The sequence below is a fragment of the Vicugna pacos genome, chromosome 9 (genome assembly GCF_048564905.1).
Source record: "Vicugna pacos chromosome 9, VicPac4, whole genome shotgun sequence".
Lineage (NCBI taxonomy): Eukaryota > Metazoa > Chordata > Mammalia > Artiodactyla > Camelidae > Vicugna > Vicugna pacos.
In genome coordinates, this window is record NC_132995.1 from 13,650,449 (window position 1) to 13,678,112 (window position 27,664).

At 37.8% G+C, this 27,664-nt stretch overlaps 1 protein-coding gene and 1 long non-coding RNA gene across 4 annotated transcripts; one reads left to right on the top strand and one right to left on the bottom strand.

Moving 5' to 3' along the window:
- Nucleotides 1–2: 2 nt before the first annotated feature.
- LOC140698391 (uncharacterized) lies at nucleotides 3–7,960 on the bottom strand. The gene is made up of 3 exons (XR_012076180.1): nucleotides 7,301–7,960; nucleotides 2,573–2,640; nucleotides 3–82 (listed from the first exon to the last, which is right to left on the bottom strand). It is a non-coding gene; the product is annotated as an uncharacterized lncRNA (long non-coding RNA).
- On the top strand, nucleotides 7,534–27,245 carry LOC102539540 (uncharacterized). 3 transcript variants are annotated; one of them, XM_072968656.1, is made up of 5 exons: nucleotides 7,534–7,628; nucleotides 9,972–10,184; nucleotides 18,921–19,047; nucleotides 23,002–23,094; nucleotides 24,357–27,245. In XM_072968656.1, exons 2-5 carry the CDS (start codon nucleotides 10,110–10,112, stop codon nucleotides 26,690–26,692), a joined length of 2,631 nt encoding a protein of 876 aa, XP_072824757.1. In that variant the 5' UTR covers nucleotides 7,534–7,628; nucleotides 9,972–10,109; the 3' UTR covers nucleotides 26,693–27,245. The 3 variants fall into 3 exon arrangements, with proteins under 3 accessions (XP_072824757.1, XP_072824758.1, XP_072824759.1); XM_072968657.1 differs by having other exon boundaries at nucleotides 7,540–7,663; XM_072968658.1 differs by having other exon boundaries at nucleotides 7,551–7,619.
- Nucleotides 27,246–27,664: the final 419 nt, after the last annotated feature.

The window sequence follows — 27,664 nt, forward strand, 5'->3', positions numbered from 1 at the left end:
TAGTGATTTCATTTGTGGGTTTTTTTTTCTCGTTATATTATTCAGATTCCTGGTAAAAGGTGCTTGTTTCCATCTGCGCAATCTGAAAAGTATAAATGCAGAGTACTTCAAAAAAGCCACTTAGCTCCAGAAAAAGGAAAAACTGTACCAAAACCAGGAAGGACCCATCACACCTGTGGCCTCACATAATAATCCAAGATAGAAAGTGTATTCCACAGTCAGCACCAGTGGACACACACAAAACCAAGTGGAAACAGGGTACAGTAAAGTAATAAGCTGAATGTTCCAAATGAGAGCTCACTGTATACTCAGTCCATTATCACCTAGGAAATGAACATTTTATTAACAATATTAAACCCCTAATAATTATGTAGCAACATTAACTAGGAAATTTAAGTTTTTTAAAAAACACCCCTCGCCCACGTCAATATATCTTCATGGCAGGAGAGTGAGTTGTAATGACGTTGCAGACTATGAAAACAAAGCACACTTCATGTCCAATAAAGACACTGAGTTACAAAAATAAAAATCTTTATCAAAATCAAAAATTTACACGTCTGATGAAATTAAAAAGGGAATCACCATAATGGTCACTGGCTCAGGTTCTAATATTGTGCAATAAGTCCCAGGTACCAATCAGGAATTGGGAACTCAGCCTTAAACATAATCTGTGGTGGTTTTGTTTTTTCCTTCCTATCTAATTTGGTAATCTGTGTCTTTTCTCCCTTTTTTCCTTCAAGTTTTGCTAGTGGCTTATCAGTTGTACTAATTCCCCCAAATAAACTTTTGGCTTTATTAATCTTCTCAATTATAAATTCACTTCATGTTTCAATATACATTTATATTTGTATTTGTAAGTTTATATTTGAGCTCTTATTGTTTCCTAGTTTTAGCTTTCTTTGGGTTTAATTTAGTATGCTTTTCCTTAATTTCTTAAGATGAACACATAGATCGATTTTTCAACATTCTTCTTTACTAGAATTATGTATTTACAGCTATATATTTCCCTCAGGTTCAGCTTCAGCGACACCCCACATTTTGATGTTATATTTTCATTATCATTCAGTCAGAATACTTTGAATTTCTATTGCAGTTTCTTCTTTGACTCACTAGTTGTTTACCATTGCTTAAATCTTGAACATTGGGAAATTTCTAATTATCTTTTGTTGTTGACTTCTCGCTGAATTCCATTGTGGTCAGAAAACATATAGTTTTATGTATGTTTCAATCCTTTGAAATTTATTGAGATTCACTTTATGGTCCAGCATATGATCAATTTGGATAAATGTGTCATATGCACCTGAAAGTAATATATATTATAGTTGTATTGTACACTGATCTACATATAACATTTAAGTGAGATTTGTCAATCACATTGTCCAAATGTTATATAACTTTACTGGGTTTATACTGATTGTCCTACCAGCTATTGAAGAAAGTGCTAAAAATCCCCTACTATGATTGTGATTTGTCTACTATCTCTATCAGTTCTGTCATATATATTTGAAGTCATTTTATGAAGGTCTATACATTTAGAATGATAATATCTTACTGGTGGACTAACCTTTTTATTATGAACTATTGCTGTTCGTCTCCAGTAAAGCTTCTCTCAAAGTCTATTCTCATCCACTAAAGTCAGGAGTGTAAACTGATCCAACCATTTAGGAAAATTGTCAATATATACTAAAGTTGAATATTTGTATAACCTATGCTACAGAAGTTTCACTCCTAGAAATATACCCAACAGAAATGCATTCATACGTGCACCAACAGACACACAAGAATGGTCATAGCAGTCCTGCTCATAATAGTCCCAACCTGAAAACAACTCAAAAGCCAATCAATAATGGAAAGGATAAACAAATTGTGGTATGTTTATACAACGCACTTTTAAGCAACAATAACAAATGACCTACAACTACATGAAGCAACACGGATGAATCTCACATATCCATACTACATAATATTATTACACAGTACATTCGTATTACATGTGAAATGTCATGGTGAACAAAAAGAAGCCAAGCACAAAAGAGCAGATACTGTGTGATTCTATTTATATAAAATTTAAGAACAGATAAAATTAATCCATGGCTATAGAAGATAGAATAATTGTTATCTTTGGGAGATGTGGGCAGTGAGTGGACGGGACAAGAATTAGGCTTCTGGAATGCTGGTAATGCTCTATTTCCTGAACTGATTTCCTGAGCTCTGGTTAAACAAATATGATCATTTTGTAAAATTCATCAAGTCTTATATTTCTATTTTTGTACTTTTTGGAGTGTGTATTTTTAAAAACCACATGCTAAGCCATTACACCAGCAGATTCATCAAAAATTAAAATACCAAGTGACCCAATATTAGAAAGAATACAAGATGATTAGGTTTATAAACTGCCGGTAAGAATTTAACTGGTACAACCATATTGAAAATCAGGCCAGCATTATCCAGGAAATTTGAAGATACACACATACCCTATGGCCCAGCAATTCCATTGGTATGTTTATTACCTAGGGAAGTATGCATATGTGCACCAGGGTACTTATAAAGCAAAAAGGAAACCCAAGCGCACCTTGTATTCGGCATGGCCAACAGCCATTCCTCCGTCTTCCTCTGGGGACCTCTCTGAGAAAAGCAGAGCTGAGAAAGGAGAAAGGAATCATGAAATGCCAGGCCTTTCTGGTGGCACAGACTGATCCGAGGTTACTCTGGACCCACACCTATTACCCATGGAGAGGACGGATGAAGAGAGTTTAGAGGAATTTAGACTGCCCTGAGCATTCCTGGTGTTAGAAGGGGAAAAGTCAATGCTGTCCAAGACCAAAATCTGTCCTGATGTCATATATCAACCACTGGGACACACAATCAGCCTGGCACAATTATAGGCACCCTCCAACCACACACACAGTGCCACAAAAAGTTACAAGTTCACACTCACACATCCTCACAGTCACAGACGTCCAGTACACTTAGTACTGCTAACATTTATAGAACCACAATCAATCACACACACGCAGCCCTTAGATAACAAAGTCATAGCCACATAATCAGATTCCCTACACTCCCCTCCCCAGTACACACAATGACACAAAGTTAAACAGACAAGCAAAATCACAGTCCTACCACGGGGACACAACCATACCTACACACAGAGCTCCGCGCACACAGTCACAATGACACACCCACCACAGGGACATACAAACACACCCGCACACACCGCCACACAGTCACAAGGGTCACAAACGCACATGTGGAATCCCACACTTCGGCCCACCCCCCAGACCGGCCAAATAATATGGCCCCGAGACTCCGGACCCGCCTAGACAGTCCCTTCAGACCCTCGCGGATGCACCTCCGGAACCTAGCCGAGCCCTCAAGACCTAGGCCGCTCACCTTGCACTCCCCCTTCCCTGGAGGCCGAGGGTCCTGCAGGCGAGTGAAGGGGCGGCCCTAAATCCGCCGGGGCCTCTGGGAAATGTAGTCCGGAGCCAGATTCGCTTGGACAAGATGGCTGCCAGCCCTCGGATTTTCTGTTAGAACACAGCCTAGGCCGAGCCACATCTCTTCTCCCCTCTCGGAATCGCTGCCAGTAGTCTTCAAGATCCAGGGGCAGCCCCCTACGCCCTAGAGACAAGCTGCCTCCATGTGTCTAGCCAATCCCAGGGAGCCATGTGTTCCCTGAGAAATAGAAACAGGTCGCGGGAGTAGCACCGAAGCCGCCCGAACTTCTGGGAAATGTAGTCCAGAGTTGGGATGGTTGAGGCGCCCGCCCAAGATTGTGTTGGCCTTCTGCCCTGAGCTTGGACACAGTGAAGGACAGAGTGGCGCCCAAGAGTCTTTTAGGAATTGTAACTCTCTCTGAGAATGTTCCAGACTGACTGACTACACCGCCATTTTTGACATAATTCATTTCTCCGCGGATTAGCCTGGCGCAGGACCTGTGCTGCTCTGGCAGCGGAAACCTGGGAGTCTCAGACCCAAACCGCACCAAAGAAACTGAAGGAGAGAAATCCTAGAGCCTGGAATGGGGCTGATGGGGGCTGGTTATTGGAAGCGTCAAGCAGTGTGTTTGTTGAGCATTGTAGTGGTGACTCTTATAGTGGCCCCAGTATGTAAGACCATAGGTGAAACTGGATGAGTTACCACACTTTCTTCATCTGGAAAACGATGATATATGGGGCACATGTTCTGGTACTATTAATTTTATTTGACTTTTGGAGAAGGATAGTAGAATAACGTTCAGTTTTTGGTTTGTGCTTCTCAGCCCAGCTCTACTTTGATGTCTTCAAAATCATTGGTCTTTTATGATTTTTGTGAAGATAATTTCCTATTTATAACAATTACCATTTGCTAACCACTTAATTTTTTCCTAAGGACTTTGCCCAAATTATTATCTTTTCTTTTTATTATAAAAAATTTCAAACATTCATGAAAGCAAAGCAAACAATACAATAAATTTACATGCATCTATCATCCAGCTTCAACAGTTAGCAATATTTTGCCAATTTTGTCCTGAATTATTCTTAATTTTAGCAATTAAACATATATATGTCAGATATTACCATCATTTTACAGATGAGGAAATGGAACTTACAGACAAATTTTTCAAAGGGCACAAACCTTGCAAATAGTAGAGCTGAGACTTGAAATCCAATCTCTTTGATAGAGTTCATTTGATTTTCATACTACAGCACTTTACATTTTGTTCTGTCATGCTATTCAGTTTTTCTTTTTAATTTTGGGGGGAGAGGTAATTAGGTTTATTTATTTATTTTTTAATGGAGGTACTGGAGATTGAACTTAAGACCTTGTGCATGCTAGGCACACCCTCTACCGCTGAGCTGTCCCTCTCCCTGTCATGCTATCTGGAGCTTGCTTTTACTTCAGACTGTCAATGGCTATAGCCTTTGGTGAAGTTATCTAGTTTCTCATCCTTGGCCAGCATCATCACATGCCAACCAAGTGGTATGTTACACAGTGTCTACTCTTGACGTGAAAGCCCTCTGCATCATCTGCTCACACCAAACTCAGTCAGTCCTTTGAACTTTCCCTAGGGTATTCCACTTTGAACAACCATACCCTTGTCCCCATCAAATAACATTCAGTGTTGTTTTTATTACAGAGTTTCTGGCTCAGGAGTCACTAATACACTCTTTGCATCACTGGAGAGTGCTAGCCTCCCACATCCACAAATCTATATGTTCAGAATCACATGAAGCTTAACTATATAGTTTTGCCACAATGCATAGAATATCATAAAAATTATTTTAAAATAATGATGATTATGAAACTTAACTGCTTTCCCTATTTTCTTAACTTCCTGATATTTTCCTGTACCTTCATTCTAATTCCTTTTCCTAACCCTTCATCATTCAATAGTTACTTAATTGAACACCTGTTATATGGTAGACATTGTGCTATAAGCTGATTAAACAGCAGTGAGTTAAACAGACATGGCCCATCCCTTAGATTTTCAATACATTGTACTATTATTTCCCTCTTCATTCTAAATAATTTGTAATATCCCTTGTTATGCTGTCCTTAACCGAAGAATTACTCACGTACGTATATTTTAATGCCCAGGCATTTAAAACATTTCATTATCTGCCTGTTGTTGCTTTCTATTTTCATTTTGATGTTGTCTGAGAATATGACTTATGTGATATAAATCTAGGAGCTTTGTAATTTCTTTTTTGGCCTACTTTGTGGAGAATTTTTATGAGTGTTCTATGTTTGGGGAAAAAATGTTCATTCTCTGGTTAAAAATTTTTTTCAATGTAAATGAGTGATATACCAAGCAAACTATTTATATTATTCCAGTACAGCCTAATCCTCACCTTTCTTCTGTTTGATCTGTTTCTGAGAGATGTGTTAATATGCTACTGTGATTGTAGCTTCCTCAAAATGTCCCTGTTCTATCACTTTTTCCCATATTACAGAACTATATTGTGAAATAAATGTTAGAAGTGTTGTATGCCCATGGTAGCTGCATCTTTTTAAAATATGGAATATCTTTATTCATTGTTTGCTTATGGCTGTATTATTTAATTCTGTCAACACACCTGCTTTCTTCTTCATAATATTTCTTTGAAAATGTTTTTAAAACGCCTTTCCTGTCTAGTTAAATTTTACTGTGAAAGTTTCATACAAATACTAAAGAAGAGAACGTTATACTAAACTCCATGTACCCATCATCCCCTGCTTCAGCATTTATCATCATTCTGTTACTCTTGTTTCATTCATCTACCCCTCTCCAGTGAAGTTTTTAAAGCTAATATTTCACCCATAAATACTTCCATATGAATCTCTAAAAGATAAACTTTTTTTTTTAACATAACCACATTACCAACAAAATTAACAGTAATTCTTAGGCCTCTGATAAAAATGTATGTTTACTAATGGACTTTCACAGGGTTTTCCTTAAATCAGGCTTTGGGAAAAGAAAGAGAACCTGGCATAAGCAGAGTCCAACCCTCTAACTTGTCCTATTTTTAAGCTGAATCCCAGAAGGGGACACAACTGGCCTGAAGATACCCAGGATGTCCACATCAGAGCCCAGGCCCAGTTCCCTCAAAACATCTTCCTCATCTCCTGGGACTGAAACAACACCTTAAGTAGGACATAGAAACTCCTACCATCATCAGGTGGAAGAACATTCTGGAAGAGGCAACATTTAAGCTGGGTTTTGAAGAATATCTAGGAGCCCACGAGATGAAAAGACTTGTCTTTACAAATCCCACTCATAGCCCCCCCCCCCCGAGTGGGGAACTGGGGGTGGGGAGAGTGTTAGCTGCTCCACAATTTCCATATAGGAGAAGCTAAGGGAGGAGTCAGAGACTGGACTTAAGGTTTCATTTCTCGTGTTAAAGACTGCACCATCCTTCCTGCAGCGGATTGCTCGTTCTGACATTTCTCTGTCTTGCTGAATGTTTTCGGCCCAGGAGCGGACTCCATTCTAACCTCTCCACACTCTCCCTGAGTACTTCCTCCAAAAAATGGATTGTACCATTCTGACTTGACATCCTGATCATCCCCCGGTAATTTCTCCCAGGATCCAGCCGTGGAATATAAGGCATCTGTCTTTCTCCTTTGGTGATTTTTCCTCCCTGGCTCCCTACTTCCCGGGTGGTTTCTCCAAGCAGGCAATTGCCCTCCGCACTGTGCTGTATCCCGAGGGGCATTGTAGGTTTTCTATTACATAACATGAAGCTCCGGACCGCATCTCCAATAGCTTCCTCCTCCCGGAAGCCTACCTAGCCAAGACCACACTCCCGTATTCTGTGTGGTAACCCCTGCCTACCTGTATGAAAACCGGCAGGAGGCCTATTTCCCCAGTGTACGGAATGGACACTCTTCCCAAAATGGCGCCCCGCAAGCCGAAGCGCCGTTGGGCGCAGCCATGTTCTCTGCCCGACAGCGCCTCTTACGGACACTGCACAAGGTCCCTAGCAACGGATCTTCGCCGGGTTGACTGCTGGCAGAACGCCGCTTCTAAGGCAACTCAGAGCATGCGCAGTACCAACAGTCCTCTAGGGGCGGTGCTAGAGGAAGCGGAAGTGGCCTTCGGAGTCGTTTTTGCCGTTTGTTTCAAGAGGATCTTCACGTTTTAATTCCGAGAGGTCTCTGAGGTGATTTTGGCTGATCTTGATTAGGAATCTGTGGGGTCAGTGATGGAAGGGTTGTCCGTGGAGTTAGTGATGATGGTTTTGGGGTTCAGCATTAGGGGCGGGGTCTGTGGCGTCGGTTGATGGGTGTCAGAGGGGTCAGTGATAGGGTTCTCTCTGGGCAATGAGGATCTTTGAGATGAGCAGTTGGGATTTGAGGGTCCAGTGATGAGGGTCTCTGGTCAGTGACAGGGTCTGTGGCGTCAGCATAGGGATCTCGGGTCTGTGACGAGCTTGCTTTATAAATATTCACAAGCTTAGGTATGTAGCATTTTCTTTACTGCTCAAGTCTGAGTGTTGGGGTTTTGTTTTTGTCTTTTTTTGAATTTCAGTTTTTTTTTCTATGACGCATGAATTATTTAGAAGTGCATTCTCTATTTCAAATACCTCTGGGTGATGATCAAGTGTAAAAATTGCTTTATGGCCCAGTTCACGGTCTGTTTTCCTAAATGTCATTATCTATTACGTAAAAACAGTGTGTTCTCTATTAATTGTATTGTATTGTTTCAGAAATACATTACACAGATTGTTTTGTCTGTTTCATTATAAAGATACACTCACACTGGAAAGGTGATTTGTCCACTTGCCCTTCCTTCTATCTGTTTTTGCTTTATATATTTGAAACTATTATTAGGAACGGTTATGTGTATTTTTAATAATAGATACGACTGAATAATTCAAAAGATATTATAGCAATTTAAGCTTCCACCAACAATTTATAAGAGAGTTCAATTTCCCAAATGCTTTCCACCATTTTTTTTAAAAAGCTTTTACAATTCTGAGGGAAAACTATACCTAGTTGCCTTAATGCATTTTCCTGTTAATAAAGTTAGCATCTTTTTCTTTAATTGCCATCTAAATTGCCTTTTCTTTGAATTTTCATATCCTTTGTTTTTTTTCTGGGCATTTTTTTTCTGTTTGCTAGATTTTTTAACATTAGGGATAACCTATCATCACATATTGAAAAAATCTTTTATATGTATATCTTGATTTTTATTTTTAAGGTGTATTTTAACATAGAATTAAGAAATATTTGTTTTTTCTTTTGTAGTTTCTGGGTTTTCTCTCATGTGTAATAAGGTCCCTCCTACCCCACCAGTGTTATACAAATGTATACTCTAAATTTTATTTTAATATTCTTTGAGATTTTTTAATTACATAAACTTAAAATGTTTGTTCCTGTTGGAATTCAGTCTAATGTGTAGTGTAGGTTGGGGATCTAGTTTGTTTTCTTCCAGATGGATAGCCAATTATGTCAACGCCATCTATGCGAAGAATGTCTTGTGTACACTGAGTTGAATGTCACTTTGGTCACGTATATAAATCAGTATTGTCTAGTCTATTGCTTTACTTGCTTTTTATATTTTTATATTAAATTTTAATATCCAATAGTGCGTGGTAGTGGCTGATATTTATTGCATGCTGCTTGCGTTCCAGGGAGGTGATGAGTGCTTTGCAAGCACCAGCTCATTTAATGTTCATAACTTTTTGAGGTTGGCACTTTCATCCTCATTTTTGAAACTGAAGCTGAAATAGCTTCTTCATTTTCTCATAACCGAAAAGTAGCAGAGCTGCAATTCAAATCTGCAATAACATTACTCCATATCTCATGATTTTCCCCGTATTTTACCATGACTATCACAGGTTTTTGTTAAATATGTTCTCCACAGCACTGGTTCTCAAAGTGTGGTTCCTGGAATAGCGGCTTTAGCATCACCTGGGTACTAGTTAGAAATGCAAATTCTTGGGCTCTGCTGTGGTCTAAATGTTTGCCCCCCAACCCCAAATTCATATGTTGGAATCTTAACACCCAAAAGTATGGTATCAGAAGGTTGGACCTTTGCGGGATGATTAGGTTTTGAAGGTAGAACCCTCATGAATGGGATTAGTGCTCTTATAAAAGAGATCCCATAGAGCCCCTAGCCCCTTCTACCATGTGAAGATACAGCTAGAAGGTGCTGGCTATGAACCAAGAAGGCCTTCACCAAAACATGATCATTCTGGCACCTTGATCTTGGACTTCCCAGAACTGTGAGCAATAAATTTCCGTTGTTTATAAGCTCCCCAATCTGGTATTTTGTTAGAGTAGCCCAAATAGACAGCCCCTACCCTAGACCTACAGCATCAGAGACTGTCAGAGTGAGTCTGAGGATTTTTAACTGTATTTTAACAAACCCTTTAGGTGATTTGAACGCACACTCAAATTTGAGAGCCACTGCTTTGTGGTGTCTAGCTCAGGAAACTACATCTTGGTGTTCCCTGGAAATGTTTCTGTGATGACTGACCATGTGGACATTGTCTTTTCAGGTTTCTTGGTGTCTCTAGGGAGCCACTGGGCCAGATCTTCCTCCAGACCCCAGCTCACCTCTCCCCAGCAGCTCTGCTGGAGTTCACAGATGTCCACCAAACTTTAGGCTTCTGAGAGAATAAAGGTTGAGACCCAGCATGACCATGCCAGCTAATTGGTCCTCTCCCCAGAAATCCCTAGGCCTGGCTCCAGAGGAACATAGTTCATGTGAGGTGAGGATGAGGAGTCCCAGGGGTGGGAATTCGTCCTGGGAGCACCAAAGCCTGAGGGCGGAGGGAGCTGGGTCACAGGAAGCAGCCAGACTCTCCTCTGCTCCTGAAACATCTTGATCTTTCTGCTGAGAATGAGCAACACACAGGTCATGTATCCACATCTAGAGGCCAGTAGTATGACAATGGAGAGGTACGATGTCAAGGAAAACTCTCCTTTATTTTGACCTCATGCTATATTGATCTTTTGGCTGAGAATGAAATTCCTGGTTAGAAATCAGTTATGTGCAAGACTTTGAAAGCATTTCTCTTTTCTTCCTAAACTGTTTCCCCTACACAAATACTTTCTCTAATCTCTCTCTGAAATTTGGTTCTCCGTGTTCTTCTATTTATTTATTACTTCTTATTCTGCTAAACTTAATTAACTTTGTCTTCCAGCCCTTCTATTGAGTTCCTCATTACTGCTATCAACATTTTAATTCAGAGTTTTAATTTTCAAAAACTCTAGTTGGTTTTATAAATGTTTCTTTTTATTAGCATCCTGTTCTTATTTCACAGATGTAATCTTATTTCTTATCTGAAAATATTGTAATAATTTATTCGGAATGGTGTAATTTTTTGAGTAGATAATACAAACACTTCAGAAATTAAAAAAAATATACAAAGCAGTACAGTTGAAAGGCATAATGAAAGAAATTCTGGGAAAGGTCAGGACTGTGTTTGGTGCATCTCTGTCCCCTGCTTGCCCAGGTTGCCCCAATACAAATGACCAGTTTTGTTAGTTTTGACTGCTTAGTTTCTTCCTTCCTTCCTTTCTTTCTTCATTTTTGGTGGGAGGTAATTAAGTTTATTTATTTATTTAATGGAGGGACTGGGGATTGAACCCAGGACCTCATGCTTGCTAGGCATGTGCTCTACCACTGAGCGATACCCTCCCGGCGACTGCTTAGTTTCTTTATGTAAATAAAAACAATTATAAACTTTTTTCCTTTCCATTTCACAAAAAGTGGCATACTAGACACATTTGTGCACTTTTTTTTCAACAATTGATAAAATTCAATACTGTATGGTGCAATATCGTGAACAACGTGGCAGGGTAATTCTCGTCTTGTCTTCCCTTTCTGTTGTATATATTAGAAGCAGTGGAATATCAGTGCAGGCTTTTAGTCAGATGCAGTGAATCTCAGCTGAATCTCAGTGAACCTCCACTTCCATTGCCGTTGGGCAGTTCTGTGATTGGGCATCTTTTATCTAGAAGGTAGGAAGAATGGAGCGAGTCAAAAGCAGCAGTCACTTGTATTAGCTAGAACAAGGGGATGTTCGGTCACTTTTGTGGTTTGAACAATGTTCTGATTTTTGTCTGTGCTCAGACATGATCACAGAGTGGTCTTGGTTTTGTCTTGCGCCCTCACGGTCAGAGAGTGGTCCTGTTTGATGTTGGTGTTCTCTGTGTTTTTCGTGTAACTGGAGAGCACCGTGACCTGGCTGATCCTGCCTGGCCAGCTCCTAGCAACACCCAAGTCTAAACAATAGTGCCAGGCAAGTTCTCAGCACTCAAGGGTTGCTTTTCTCCTTGTCTGAAAATAAAGGAATGGAAAAATTTACTCAGAAACAAAAGCCAAAAGAAAGCTAAGGCTGCAGGTTTAGAAACAGATCAAAAGGAATTTAAGATGAAAAATATCCAAAGGGAGGGAGAGGCCTGGTTCAAACTTACAAAAGTAATAATATACCAAAAAGAATTGTCAATATTTGTTTAATTAATAGTATGTATCTTTGAACTATATTAAGTAAAAATGAACAGAAATCATTAACTATACCATTGACCATTTTATCAAGTACTCTCAAAAACTTCATGATCAAAGCAGACAAAAAATACCTACCTTTGCTATAATGTTGATTTTATTTTCTGAGCAAGAGCATTATTCTATCATATAGAAAGCAAAAGGCTTTTTTACACAACATTTTGAGTGGACTTAATGCCACTTAAAATTTCTTTCTTCATAAATATTCTTTAAAAGAAAAATCACGAAATGTCTTCTTACAAAATTCTTTGAGTTGAAGTTTAGTAAATACAGTACTAGATCTTAAAGTTGTGTGGTGAAGCTAAACCATAAACATAGGGGAAAATATAGTTTTAAATGCTTTTTAAGGAATCCTGGGAGTTTGGAGAAAAAAAGAAACAAAACCTATGGTGTGAGTTATACTTTCAACTGAAGAAGTTAGAAAAAGAATAAATATGAGATAACAATCAGGACTGAAAAAAGATAAGAGAAGAAATCAGTCACAAAGAGAATGAAATAATTGAGAAAAATATTTGGCAGAAGCACATTTCTATGTGGAGGTGATCAAAAAAAGGGAGTAGAGATACACAGAAAATATGTAATAAAACAGAGATGGTTACTGCTCTATCAAATATTAAAATAATCTTGAATGTTATATAAAATCATACACAAAAACATGAAAACCTAAACAAAAAGGATGAAATTTTCCAAAACGTAAATGTCAAAACGGCAAATACAAATGGTTCAGAAGCCTTTGAAGAAATTAAAATGTTGATCAGACACCTCCAACACAGTCAAAAATGTTGGAAAACGTCGTATGGTTTTACAGTTTGATCTTTACAACAAAATTTTGGGTCAAGATGGTATGTCAACTTATTCCCAATCTTGTTTTTGGTGTTTGTTTTATTTTGTTTACTATGTTAATCTTGATGCTCAAACCAGTCAACGGCAGTTAAAACAAAACTAGAAATTGTGAACATAGATTCAAAAGTCAAGTGTATTAACTATTTACAGCAAAACAAAGCTCAAAAATAATCTAGAAAAATAATGTATCTCAAAGAAATAACACTTAAAACCTAGCTTAAATGGATGAATTTCTAGGAACATTAAATTTCCAATGAAACCTTTAATTACCATTTACTACATTTTCACTTGTAGGTGTTAAGATTTTTACTTAAAAAATTCTGCTTTTAATGAAATTAAGATCGCCATCTTTGGAGAGATTTATTTGCATTGATTTTATTCTACTTTTGGAATACTAACGTGTGTGTGTGTGCAAGTTTTATGTTTAATATTTCTCAATGTACATAGGCACTTGAATGTTTCTAGATACCAACTTTTTTACAATAAGATACATAGTTATGAGATTTTTACAATGTAGCTTTTATTTTCCACTTTATCTTCTTGAGCCAAGAGATGCTATTTAAAGTTTTCCATCACGAATATATTTCTCTCTGTATTTGCCTGTAGTTTCTGTTTATACATTTTGATGCTATGTAATTTGGTGCAGTGACAGTAATGACATCTAAGTTCTTTTTGTCCTTGTCACGTTTACTTTTTTTTCCCTAGAATTCAGCTCTGTCTGATGTTTGGATAGGGGCTCTTGTTTCCTTTCTGTTGGTGGATTCAGATGTGCTTTTTGCTTATTCTTTTACTGTCATCCTTTGGATCACAAAGAAATAAACTGTAATCTCTGAACACAATTAAATAAAAAGATAGCTTTCAAGTATCATAATTTTAAACATTAAAAACTGCAAGTATCTTTAATACTTTCTCTATCCTGTCCTTCCTGCACGTTCATTCCTTCCCCTGAATTCAGTGACCTGCTTTGTATATACAACTCCCAAATCTTCAACTCCATACTAGCTCTCTCTCCACCTGCCTAGTATGCAGTCTTGTATATTTCTTATTGCCTAAATCTCACTATTTACAAAATTTATTATTTCTGGTCTTCTTCCTCCTCCTCTAGTTTGTAAACTCATCTGTGACATCGAACCTACAGCAACACAAAACTGATTAACTGAGACTTACATGAGTCCTTTTTCGCACTTTCAACTCAGTATCAGTTTTACCTCCTTAATTATTAACAGCAATCTCTCCTGTAGCCTTACCACAGCCTTACTTTAGGTGAGTAAGGATTTTGTATTCTCTCACATGAATTGTGCAGTGCTTCTTGGGACTGACTTTCCTGTCTTGCCCATTTCAGAATACTCTGTTTTGAGGATAATCGTTCTTCAGTATATTTTTCAAATTTTTAATTTATTTTGAAATACTTATAGAGTCAAAGGCATTGCAAAATATACTACCGAGAGTTCTCCCATAAATTCCAGTTTATTGAGGTACACAATTCTTTTTATTCATTGCTGGATCTGGTTTGCCAGCATTTTCTTTAGGATTTTTGCATCTAAGTTCACAAGAGGTATTAGTCTGTAGTTTTCTTTCTGGTACTGTCTTTGCACTGTTTTGGTATCAGGGTAATAATACTGGTCCCATAAAATTAGTTGGGAAGTATTTCCTACTCTTCTATTTTCTGGATGAGATTATGTAAAAATAAGACTAACTCTTTGTTAAAAGTTTAGTAGAATTCTCTGGTAAAACTGTCTGGGTCTGGAGATTTCTTTTTCAAAAGCTTTTACATAATGAATTTAATTTAATTTAATGGTTGTAGGGTTATTACCACCTTTTCCATTTCATCATGTTAAGTTTTGGTAGTTTGTGATTTTGGAGTTATTGGTCCATTTCTTTTAACTTATTGACTCTGTTAGCACAGTTTTTGTATTCCCTCATTTTTCTTTTAATGGCTGCTGCATCTGTAATGATACTCCTGTTTCATTCCTGACATTGGTGATTTGTATCTTCTTTTTATCCTTGTCAGTCTGGTTGACTGCTAGGACAGTCAGCAAGGTTTATTAATGTTAGTGATTTTTTTCCCCCAAAATAACTACATTGTTTTATTGACTTTTCTCCAGTTTTTAAAAAAATTTTGTTTTCAATTTCATTGATACGTACTCTTTATTATTTTCTTCTTTTTTCTTGCTTTGGGTTTATTTTGCTTTTCTTTTTCTAGTTTCTTGAGGTAGGAATTTAGATTATTGACTTGAGAACTTTCCTCTTCCATTTTAAAAAAAAATTGATATATAATTGATGTTTAACCCATTAGTTTCAGGTATACAATGTTATTTGATGTCTATATATATTGTGAAATGGTCACTGCAGTAAATCTAGTTAACATCCATCACCATACATAGTTAACTATCTTTTTTTCTTGTGTTGAGAACCTTCAAGATTTCTCTTAGCAATTTTCAAAAATACAATACAGTATTAACTATAGTTACTATTGCTGTATATTACATCCCATAACTTACTTATTTTATACCTGGAAGCCTATACTTTTGACCACCTTCGCCCATTTTGCCCATCTACCCTCTGCTTCTGGCAGCCACCAATCTCTAATCTGTATCTGTGAATTCAGTTCCTGTTCTTTTGGGGTTTTTTAACATTCTGCATAAAAGTGAGATCATACAGTATTTTTCCTTCTCTCTCTGACTTAATTCACTTACTATATGCCCTTGAGGTCTACCCATGCTGTTGAAAATGGCAAGATTTCCTTCTTTTTTATGGCTGAATAATTTTCCATTGCATACATAAATACCACATTTTCTTTATCCATTCATCCATCATTAGACGCTTAAGTTGCTTCCATGTCTTGGCTATTGTAGATAATGCTGCAATGAATGTGAGGGTGCGTATATCTTTTCAAGTTAGTGTTTTCATTTCCTTTGAAAAAGTATCCAGAAGTGGAATTGCTAGACAATTTGATGGTTCTAGTTTTAATTTTTTGAGGAAACTCCAAAGTGTTTTCCATAGTGGTTGCACCAGTTTACATTCTTCCAGTAGTGCACAAGGGTTCCTTTCCCCCCCATCTTTGCCAGCACTTGTTATTTCTTATATTTCTGGGGGTATTTGTTTTTTGTTTTTATAACAGCCATTCTAGCAAGGTGTAAGGTGTAAGGTGATGTCTCTTTGTGGATTTGATTTGTACTTCCCTGATCATTAGTGATGTTGAACACATTTTCATGTACTTGCTGGCAATCTGTATATTTTCTTTGGAAAAAAATGCCTTATTCCAATCCTCTGTGCATTTTTTATTTGGATTGTTTGTTTCCCTTTTTCTAATGTAAGCATTTAATGCTATAAATTTTCCTTTCAACACTTTTATCTGCATCCCACAGATTTTGATATGTTATATTCTCACTTTCTTTCAATTCTGTGTATTTTCTAAATTTCTTTTGAGGATTCTTCTTTGACTTACATGTTATTTAGAAGTGTGTTGTTTAATTTTCAGATATTTTGTAACTTTCCAGATAGCTTTTGTTATTATTTTCTAATATAATTTCTTCAGAGATTTTTCTGTTATTGATTTTTAGTTTGATTCCATTATGGTCAGAGAACGTACTTCAGATTATTTCAGTTCTTTTCAGTTGTTGAGGTTTGTTTCACAACCTAGGATATGGTCTGTCTTAGTCACTGTTCTATGAATGCTTGAAAAGAATATGTATTCTGCTGCCATTGGTTGGAATATTCTAAATATTGATTAGATCCTGTTGTTCTTCTATATCATTGATGATACCCTGTCTAACTATTCTTATAATTTGCTGAATGTGGACTGTTCAAGTCCCTATAATGCCTTTTTTAAATGTTTATGATTCCAGATGAAAATAGCCATTCCTTCCATTATGCATTTCCAGATTAGATTTTTAATATCATGTTTTTAAAAAATAACATTTAAAAAAATAACATTTTATTATGAATTAAATATAAATGTAGTCAAGAGTAAAGAGAATAATATAAGGAGCCCTTGTATCTATTGTGCCTGTCACTCGGCTTTGGTAGCCATCAGCATTGTGTCATTCTTGTATCATCTAAAACCACCCTCCTCCCCAGCTGCTGGATTATTTTAAAGTAAATCTCAAACACCATTTTATCTCTGAATACTTTGATGTGTATTTCTAAGAGATGAGAATTCTTTTTTTCTTCCTTTTTGTTTAACATAAGCAGTAAGCCATGATCACACCTAAATCATAACAGTAATTCCTAGATATCATTTAATACCCAGTTATTGTTTGAATTTCTCTAAACATGCCATAAATACCTTTTTAATTTTGGTTTGCTTTAATTAAGGGCCGAACAAAGTCCGTAAGTTGCATTTGTTTGGTATGACTCTGAAGTCTCTTTTAATAAAGAGAAGATTCCCCTCCGTATTTTTTCTGTTGTAGTTTATTTTTTGGAGAAACAGATCATTTGCTGCTTTATGGATTTAGCTGATGTTTTGGTCTTGATATTGTTTACTATGTTACTCTATCCTTCAATTACCTATGAATGATTTGTTAGATCTGGAGGCTTAATGAGATTCAGGCTGGATTTTTTTAATATATTTGGCGAAAATACTCAATTGGGTGATAGAATGAAATTAATTACTGTATCATGTCAGGAGGCACATAGTATCTGGTTATCTCTCTTTTTGTGATGTTAAAACACATCAATCAGTGGGTGCAGATGTTGCTAGCTGATTCATCCATTTTAAACTTCTCTTCAGCCTTTCACCTCAAACAGTTGAGCAACCCTTAATGATTATTGTCTAAACCCATTATTTCACTAGGAGTAATGAAATGATGTTATTCTAATTCTATCCTAACTTCTAGAGTAGATTAGTGAGCAATCATTTTGTAAAGAACCTTTCCTCATTATTTATTTGGTTATTCTGCAATACAGATCTTACAGGGAAATATATTAATATAAATCTGATTATTACCTTTACTTAAAGTGAAACATTCATACTTGTTCTATGAGCAAACTGCTTTTCCTATAACCACCTTCCTATCATATCGTGCAGACTTCTCTCTACTTACATAGATCTGTTTGCTGTTCTTCAAATTCACTGTGTGTTTTCCTGTATCCACACGTTTGCTTTCATCTTTTCTGGCCTCCCTCACAACCCCATTCTGTATTACACTTCTCATCTTCCAACTTAAATTCCTCACCTAATATAAACTTACACCCCCATGTAGAATGGACTTTTTCCTGTTTGGGGACCTCAGTGTGTTCCACATGGAGATTTATTTTTTGACACTTTAGTGAACTTGCGTCTTCTTCTTTTCTTTTAAACCTTAGATCTTATTTGTTTTCCAATTCTTTTAAGTTGCTAGAACATTGGAAACATAAATAATTCATTTTTGTGTTTCTACGACTAGCATAATGGCTAGTTCTAAATTGCTCAGAAATTGTATCACAGGTCATTCATCCAGTTGCTAGAAGAATAAGAGTGTAGTTCAATCTTCAGTTTAGAAGAACAAATAATTGACTTAGAACCGTATAGAACAAAGCAGAAATTCTTTATTTGATGTCTGTCTTCCATAAAATATTATGTAAAACTAGATATTTAATATACACCCTATATGAAACCTTATTTTTAAAAGTTCCTGGATTACACAGGTGTGTGCATTTGTCAAAACTTCAAATGGTATACCAAGGATTTGTGCATTTCATTATATGTAAAGCTTACCTGAAAAAGGTTAACTATACTGTAGTTAGTGATTTGCATTCTGAAGTATTTATGAGGAAGTGTACTGGCATCTGTAGTTTACTTTGAAATGCACTAGAAAGTAAGATGGATTAATGAATGGGTAAAAGGATGGGTGACTGTGTGGTAAAACAAGTATAGTATGTGTTAGTGATAGATTCCAAGTGGTGGTCATAGAGGTTTTCACTATAAAATTCTTCTAAATTTTCTGTATGTTTATAAAATTGCATAATAAAATGTTAGGGAAATGATGGGAGGTGATTTTTTAAAAAGAGTGAGTGTATTAACAGCAGCAAAACCCAAGTTCTATGTTTCTAAATAGTCTCTCCATTCCCCCAAAGCTAATTATTCATGCTGAACAGGAATGTGCCCTTACAGGGATCAGTGTCCTTCGGGGATGTGGCTGTAGATTTCAGCAGAGAAGAGTGGCAGCAACTAGACCTTGATCAGAAAATCCTGTACCGGGATGTGATGCTGGAGACCTACAGCCACCTGCTTTCAGTAGGTAAGCACAGTTACCTGCATATCTAAGGGAAGGCCCACTGAGAGTGTTTTCTTTCTCAGTTGCTGAATACTGTGAGGTATCTGACTTATATGATGGTTTTGTCCTTTATTTGTCCAAGATTCTTTAGCCTTTGGGGCACTCTGAGTATTACAGTTGACCCTTGAACAACACAGGTGTTGTTGGTGTGTTAGAGGCACCAACCCCCTGCACAGTTGTAAATCCACGTATAACTTTTGACTCCCCAAACACTTAACGGCTAATAGCCTGCTGTTGACTGGAAGCTTTACCAATAACATAAACAGTCGGTTGATACATATTTTGTATGTTACATGTATTATATACTGTATTCTTGCAATAAAGTAAGCTAGAGAACAGAAAATGTTATTAAGAAAATCATAAGGAAGAGAAAATACATTTACAGTACTATACTGTATTTATCGGTACCATAGTTTACATCATCTATTTACAAGGTGAATTGTCTTCTTACAGTACCTACATCAATATTGTCTTAAGTGATGCAAAACACTGTAGAAATTTGTATGTATTACAACACTAGACATCAAAAATGAAAAGATAATGTGGAAAAGAAATTTGTATTATAGGTATAATGAACAATTCACTTATTGGTGATGAAGAAGCAGCAGTGTGATGGCTACACGGTAGCTGAGCCTATACACTAATAGATGAAGTGCTGTACAATTTTTATGGAATATGGTATTACAGTCAGATTCATAATACAGTATTGGAAACAGTTACATTAAAAAAAAATCACTATCTGTGATGACAGGCTGATATGCAATTTCTCCAGTTACAAGAGAGGCATACCATATGGTAATGCAGTTCTTTGAAAGTGAAGTTACAAAACAAGAAAACAAACACATTATTAATTTTATATTAAATATCACTCACCTTATGCCTATGTAAGGATAAGCTGTCGACTTTAATACAAATCTTGCACACGGTGTTCTACATGATGAATCCTTGATGATCATGATGATGATGATAAAATACATCTCATCCCATTCTTGCTACCATACAGTCACTAGATTTTCACAGGAAGACACACGCACACACAACAGGTAAGTTTATTAACTGTACAGCACGGTGATTATTTACTACTCATCAAACGGCAGTGGAGCATCATAAAGGTCTTCATCCTCGTCATCCTCACGTTGAGTAAGCTGAGGAGGAGGAGGAAGAGGAGGCATTGGTCTTACTGTCTCAGGGATGGCAGAGATGGAAGAAGTGGAGGAGGTGGAGGTGGAAGAGGAGCAGGCGAGGCAGGCCCACTGGTGTAACTTTACAGAAAAACACTGTAATTTCTGTCTGACCATTTTCTTGATTTTTCATTTCTCTAAAAATGTTTCTATGTGGTACCAATCCTTCTTCCACCATTTGCTTCAGTTTCAGTGCCCATATCACAGAAAAGCCCGTGTCGTAAAAGAAGTCAGGAGTCTTAAATAATCAGAACTTTTCTGCCGGATTATCTAACGTCAGTTTGTTTTCTGGCACTGCTGCTTCTGTGTCTTCTTCCTCATCACCTGGCGCTGATTCAGAAGCGCTCATCTTCATCAAGCTGTCTTCTGTCACTTCCTCTGGTGTGACGTCTGTTAGCTCTTGAATTTTTCCAAGATCCATATCTTAAAACCCTTCACCCACCTTTTTTTCCTTATTCACAATGTCTTTCATAGTTTCCCTCATTAGCTTTGTTGTAAATCCTATGAAGTCGTGCACAACATCTGGACACAGTTTCTCCAGCAGGAATTTGTTTCAGGTTTGTTGGCTTTCACAGCATTTTCTCTAACAACGGTGGCATCTTCAGTGGTGTAAGTCTTTTAGTTTGTCATAGTGTTCTCTCTTGAGGCTCTCTTCCATAGTGTTGACAGTCCTTACCATAGAGTACCATGTGTAATAAGCCTTAATGGTCCTTGTGATCTAGGGGCTGAATTAGAGATGTTGTGTTTGGGGACAAGTAGACCATTTGACAGCTTTGGTGAGGGTTCTGGGTGGCCAGTGGCATTGTCCAAATACAAAAGAACTTTAAAGACATTCCCTTACTGGCAAGGTACTTTGTGACTTCAAGGACAAAGCCTCAGTGGAACCAATCTAAAAAGGTTCTTGTTATCCAGGCCTTCTTGTTTTGTAACCAAGACTGGCAGCTGGTGTTTATCTTTTCCCTTCAAGGCTTGGGGTTAGCCGCTTTACAGACAGATAAAGCAGTCCTGATCATTAACCCTACTGCATTTGCACAAAAACAGTAGAGTTAGTTAGGATTTAAGTTCCTGCCTTAAATCCTGGTGCTCACGTCTCTTCTTTAGTAATAAATGTCTTTTGTGGCTTTTTTTTTTTCCAGAATAGAGCATTTTCATCTGCATTAAAAACCTGTTCAGGCAGATATCCATTCTCCTCAGTGATTTTCTTAATGGCGTCTAGGAACTCATCTGCTGCCTCCTGGTCAGCAGAGCTGCTTCTCCTATTGTCTTGATATTTTTTAGGTTGAACCTCTTTCTAAAATTATGAAACCATCCTCTACTGGCATTAAATTCTCTAGCGTTAGATCCGTCACCTTCCTTTTGCTTTTTGTTAAACACCGTTTTTGTGGTATGGTTCCTGTACAGTAAACTACACATATTTCAGTTGTACAATTTGATGAATTTTGATAAATGTATACACCTGTGAAACCACCACCACAGTCAAGATTAGCTAACATTTCCATCACTCCCCAAGAGGTGCAGTTTTCAAATTCCCAATTTATCCCTTCCCAACCCCTTTACCCCCGATAATCATAAGTTCACGAATGAACTTACCTACAAAAAGAAACAGATTCACAGACATAGAGAATAAACTTATGGTTACCTTTCACTTTAAGTTATAATGACTTCACTTTTTCTCAAATCATGTTAAGAGTCTCTGGTTGCTTTTCTTATAGCAATCCTGCACCCACATAAAAACTACATTTTTAGTACAAGATAAAATATTTCTCAAAAAATGCAAGGTTTTCATGCCTGCTGCTGTAGCTGCAGTGATGGTTCATGAATTTCCTTTTCTTTTCTTTTTTTTTTTTTAACGATAGTCCTTATGCTGGACTCATTTATCTTGAAATGGCCAGCAACTGCAGCTGCAGACCTCAATCTATGGGATGAGCAAGCAATTCAAATTTCTCTTGTAATGTCATGGCTTCTCTGCTCTTGGGAGCACTTCCAGCATCACTAGTGGCACCAGTATGGGTCCCGTGATGTTATTCTGGGTTTATCATATTGCATTGAACAAAAAGTACATGAGAACCTGGGAGAGATCCCTTTTTACTGTTGTATGCAATTTGCTAGAGAGAGGGACTGCTCACATGATGAGGGTATTTTAAGTGGATACTCACAGCACTTGAGCTCACTGCAGTAGAGTAGGAGGTGGCTACAAAATTACGGTAGTACAGTACTCACTACAGTTAATTTTATGTAGTTAGGATTTAATACAGCATCTTTACATTTGTTTACATTTCTCCACTGTGAATGGTGCCATGTAGGGTCTGTAAGTTTTTGGGGGGGTGAGTTTTGATAAATTTTAACTTTTTATAATAGATTTGTGTATATTTCATGGTAGTAAATGATAAAATAGACTAGTATCTACGTGTATTTTATGCATTCATGACATCTCTTTTTCTTAAATTTTTTTGATATTTCTAGGCTATGCAGTTTGTCTGTATTTTCAAATTCTCACAAATCTCCAAAAGATTTTCCAGTATTTTCAGTAAATATATTTATTGAAAAGAGTCCACAGATAAGTGGACCCATGCAGTTCAACAGTCCCCTGTTGTTCAAGGGACAACTGTACTCTGTTCTCAGAGATATACTATTACTTTCCTAACGAACAAAGCCTCATTGAATGACAGAACTTTATTGATGGGTCCCTGAAACACAATTAGCTGGACCGAGACTTTTTGTCATGTCTCACAAACAGGGTATCAAGTTCCTGAACCAGAGGTTTTCATGTTGGAACAAGCAGAGGAGCCATGGGCAATGCAGAGTGAGAGCCTGCGTCAGAGCTGTCCAGGTGAGTGGGACCCAGGCTGATGGGAGACAGGAGAGTAAATCTCAGCCATCTTGAGAAAGCCTGGCATTCTGAAATGCTGTAAAGATGGCTCTTCTCGAGGGTTCTAATTTTTTTGTGTTACTTGACAACCCTTGACATCGGCCTCTCAAATAACTAAAAGCCTTACTACATAAATGCCTTTGTCATTTCCATCTTCTTCCTTGGCTTTTTTGGAGTCTGGATCACATGCCGATTTGCCTCATTAAATATTTTCTATTTTCCTTGGCTCTGCTCCGTTTGTCTAACATTCTTTTATCTTTCTGCCTTCCCCATTGTCTGAGATCTTCTTTATGTATCTTTAAGATCTGCTTTCTTTCAAAGTTACTATATGTAAGACACTCCACTCCTCCTAGTCCTCTTTCATTTCTCTCTCTCTCTCACTGTGAGATGCTTTCGAACTTTACCTCCAATCATGCTCTCTTTCTGTTTCCTCCATAGTCACTGACATAAGATTTCTCACTTCCCCGTTCCCTATGCCTTTCCTCCAGCTGATGACTTAGGGGTCGCTGTTGCTTAGCCTTTGGGAGTACCATTCGGACTTTTCCTTCTTATGGTGCTTGAGAATTTACACTGACTAGTGGCTTTCTGCCTGGCTGGCTGATTTTTGTAATTGCTTTATTTCTGTACTTCGCATGGGGTTTGAATTTAATCATGTCTTCATTCAGGACTATCATCATCAGTATGGGTAAGGATTCTCTATTTATTTTTTGATTTATTCCTTTTTCCTTCTTTTCCCCAGACTCATCTCACTTCCCATCACAGGCAATTGTTTTATATGATGGAAACATACTTTTAAATTCATATATGTTCTTTTAAAATTTAAAGTAACTTGGGGTATGTATTATTAGTTTATATAAATGTTATTCTGATGTATATCTTATTCTTTGCCTTACTTTTTTCACTTAAGTGCATGGTGCATTGTCTTCATAAAGTTTCCTAAATAAACTGAATTGTATCCCAGAATGTTTCCTGTCACCACTGTCACCAAGCCTTAGCCAATGAGTCATCTCACCCTTTTCACTGTGTTCAACCTGGATGAGCCATATGACCCTCCCCTCTTGCGTCTGCTAGCTGCTCTTTGAGCTAAAATCATCTCCTCATTCTCCTTTGAGAAGGAGAGTTTGAGTTTCAAACTTCACAGCAGAGAATTTCTGAAAAAGCTTCTTTCTACATTGAGAGGGAAAGTGATGCTACACGTGACATTTTGTTGTATTTTATTCTAGAAGAATTTTGGCAGATTGCTGACCAGATAGAGAGCTATCAACAAAGAGAAAAGAAATCTTTAAGAGATGTTGCTTTCATCAAGAAAACACTGACTATAAAGAGAGATTATGAATATAAGGACATTCGAAAAATAATCCATGGGAGCCAAAACATTCCTTCCCCAAGAAGACCCCATCAGTGTGACTTATTTGGAAATGCTTTGAAGCATAATTTAGATTTACACAGTCATAATAGAAACAGTGGGTCAAGGAACATTAATAAGATTACTGAACATGGTAAAATTTCTTCCTCTACTGGCCGTCACTGTACTCCAGCAGGGGAGAAATTGTGGGACCATAATCAATGTGGAAAAACCCTCAGCTATAAGCAGGCATCCTCTCAACACCAGAAAATTCACATTGGGGAAAAGTCTTACGAATGTGCTGAATTTGGAAACATCTTTACCCAGAAGTCACAACTCAAGGTACATCTGAAAGTTCATACAGGAGAGAAACTCTATGTATGTATTGACTGTGGGAAGGCTTTTGTACAGAAACCAGAATTCATTACACATCAGAGGACCCATACTAGAGAGAAGCCCTATAAGTGTGGTGACTGTGGGAAAGCATTTTTCCAGGTATCTTCTCTTTTCAGGCATCAGAGAATTCATACTGGAGAAAAACTCTATGAATGCAGTGAATGTGGGAAAGGCTTCTCTTATAACTCAGATCTTAGTATACATCAGAAAATTCATACCGGAGAGAGACACCATGAATGCAGTGATTGTGGCAAAGCATTCACACAAAAGTCCACACTCAAGATGCATCAGAAAATTCATACAGGTGAGAGATCCTATATATGTATCATATGTGGACAGGCCTTCATCCAGAAGACACACTTGATTGCACACCGAAGAATTCATACTGGAGAAAAACCATATGAGTGCAGTAACTGTGGGAAGTCCTTCATTTCTAAGTCACAACTTCAGGTACATCAACGAACTCACACAAGAATGAGACCCTTTATATGCAACGAATATGGGAAGCTTTTCAACAGTAGTTCCAACCTCAATACACATAAGAAAGTTCAAATTAGGGAGAAATCTTCAATATGTAATGAATGTGGTAAAGCCTTTACCTACAGGTCAGAGTTGATTATACATCAGAGAATTCACACCGGAGAAAAACCTTATGAATGCGGTGATTGTGGAAAAGCCTTTACTCAGAAGTCAGCACTCACAGTGCATCAAAGAATTCATACAGGAGAAAAGTCATATGTATGCATGAAATGTGGGCTAGCCTTCATCCAGAAGGCACACTTGATCGCCCATCAAATAATTCATACCGGAGAGAAACCTTATAAATGTGGTCACTGTGGGAAATCCTTTACTTCCAAGTCACAACTCCACGTGCACAAACGTATTCACACAGGAGAGAAACCCTATATGTGCACTAAGTGTGGGAAGGCATTCACCAACAGGTCAAATCTCATTACACATCAGAAAACTCATACAGGAGAGAAGTCCTATGTATGTTCTAAATGTGGCAAGGCCTTCACACAGAGGTCAGACCTGATTACACATCAGAGAATTCATACTGGGGAGAAACCTTATGAATGTAGTACCTGTGGAAAAGCCTTCACCCAGAAATCACACCTCAATATACACCAGAAAATTCACACTGGAGAGAGACAGTATGAATGTCATGAATGTGGAAAAGCCTTCAACCAGAAATCAATACTTATTGTGCATCAGAAAATTCATACAGGAGAGAAACCCTACGTGTGCACTGAGTGTGGAAGAGCCTTCATCCGGAAGTCAAACTTCATTACTCACCAGAGGATCCACACTGGAGAGAAACCTTATGAATGCAGTGATTGTGGGAAATCCTTCACCTCTAAATCTCAGCTCCTGGTGCATCAACCAATTCACACAGGAGAAAAACCGTATGTGTGTGCTGTGTGTGGGAAAGCCTTTAGTGGCAGGTCAAATCTCAGTAAACACCAGAAAACTCATACTGGAGAAAAGCCCTACATCTGCTCTGAATGTGGGAAGACCTTCAGACAAAAGTCAGAGCTGATTATACATCATAGAATTCATACTGGAGAGAAACCTTATGAATGCAGTGACTGTGGCAAATCTTTCACTAAGAAATCACAACTCCAAGTGCATCAGCGAATTCACACAGGGGAGAAGCCTTATGTGTGTGCTGAGTGTGGGAAGGCCTTCACTGACAGGTCGAATTTGAATAAACACCAGACAACGCACACTGGAGACAAACCCTATAAGTGTGTAGTCTGTGGGAAAGGCTTTGTTCAGAAATCAGTGCTCAATGTGCATCGGAGTAGTCACACTTGAGAGGAACAGAATGAGAAAGCCTCAGTGAGATCAGATCTGGCTTTACATCACTGAATTCACGCAACAGAAAACATGCATATTATCGTAAGCAGAAATACTGCATCAGAATGTCACACTACAGAAGAGGACCTCTAGAAGGGCCCTGAGTGAGAGGAGCCCCTTCCCACATTGTCACTAGTCTCAGCAAACCTTGGGCTTTCATATTGAGAAGGAACTTGGTCAATTTGGTACATTAGAAGAAGCCTTCTCATGAAAAATATAATGGAACACTGTTACCAAATTCTGCATACGAAGCATTACGTGAAGTCATGTTGATGATAATCCTGTTTACTCTGGAGTGGGTAAAGTGCCAACAATTGAATGGTAGAATGACACAATATATATGAGAGTGATAAACCCTCAGTTCTGTGAGGTGTTTGTTGCAGAACACAATGTCTAACTGAATTTTGGGTGTTATTCTTCTGTTGAATCTAACATGGTTTTACGTATCCAATCCCCTACGGAATATTTTTATCAAGAAAGAGATGCCACAATAAAAAATTATTTATGTATACAGACATAAACCTAAGAGTGTATGTTGCCTCCTCCGCTATCCTCTAGCACCATGAGTGGCACCCACCTTCTAAGCCACCAGTAGAGTGTAGTGTCTTCAGCTCTCATACAGCACATTGTCTTCTGAGCCCTGTAACTGCATTGTGACTGCCCGTTAGTGCTAAACACCACATCTGCTCACTACCCTTATCTCCCAGACTCGCTGAGCCTCATTTAGCCCCCAGCTTAGGGTCTTACTGAACTCCCACTACCTTCAGGAAAGCTTCTAAAGAGAGACTGTTCAGGTCACCTCCATCAACTCCTCACGTCAGTCTCCCTTTTACTGTCGTGGTTCTTCCTTAATGACCTGACCTTCATGATGATAGTAACAAATTGAAAGCAAAACTCATCGAAAACAAATTCCAACATGCCTTCACTGTT

Excerpts from the sequence above, each read along its gene's own strand:
- LOC102539540 (XM_072968656.1), top strand. The coding sequence starts at position 10,110 with ATGACCATGCCAGCTAATTGGTCCTCTCCCCAGAAATCCCTAGGCCTG. Across the intron at positions 10,185-18,920 it reads AGGAACATAGTTCATGTGAG|GGATCAGTGTCCTTCGGGGA; the intron begins GTGAGGATGAGG and ends GTGCCCTTACAG. Across the intron at positions 23,095-24,356 it reads CCTGCGTCAGAGCTGTCCAG|AAGAATTTTGGCAGATTGCT; the intron begins GTGAGTGGGACC and ends ATTTTATTCTAG.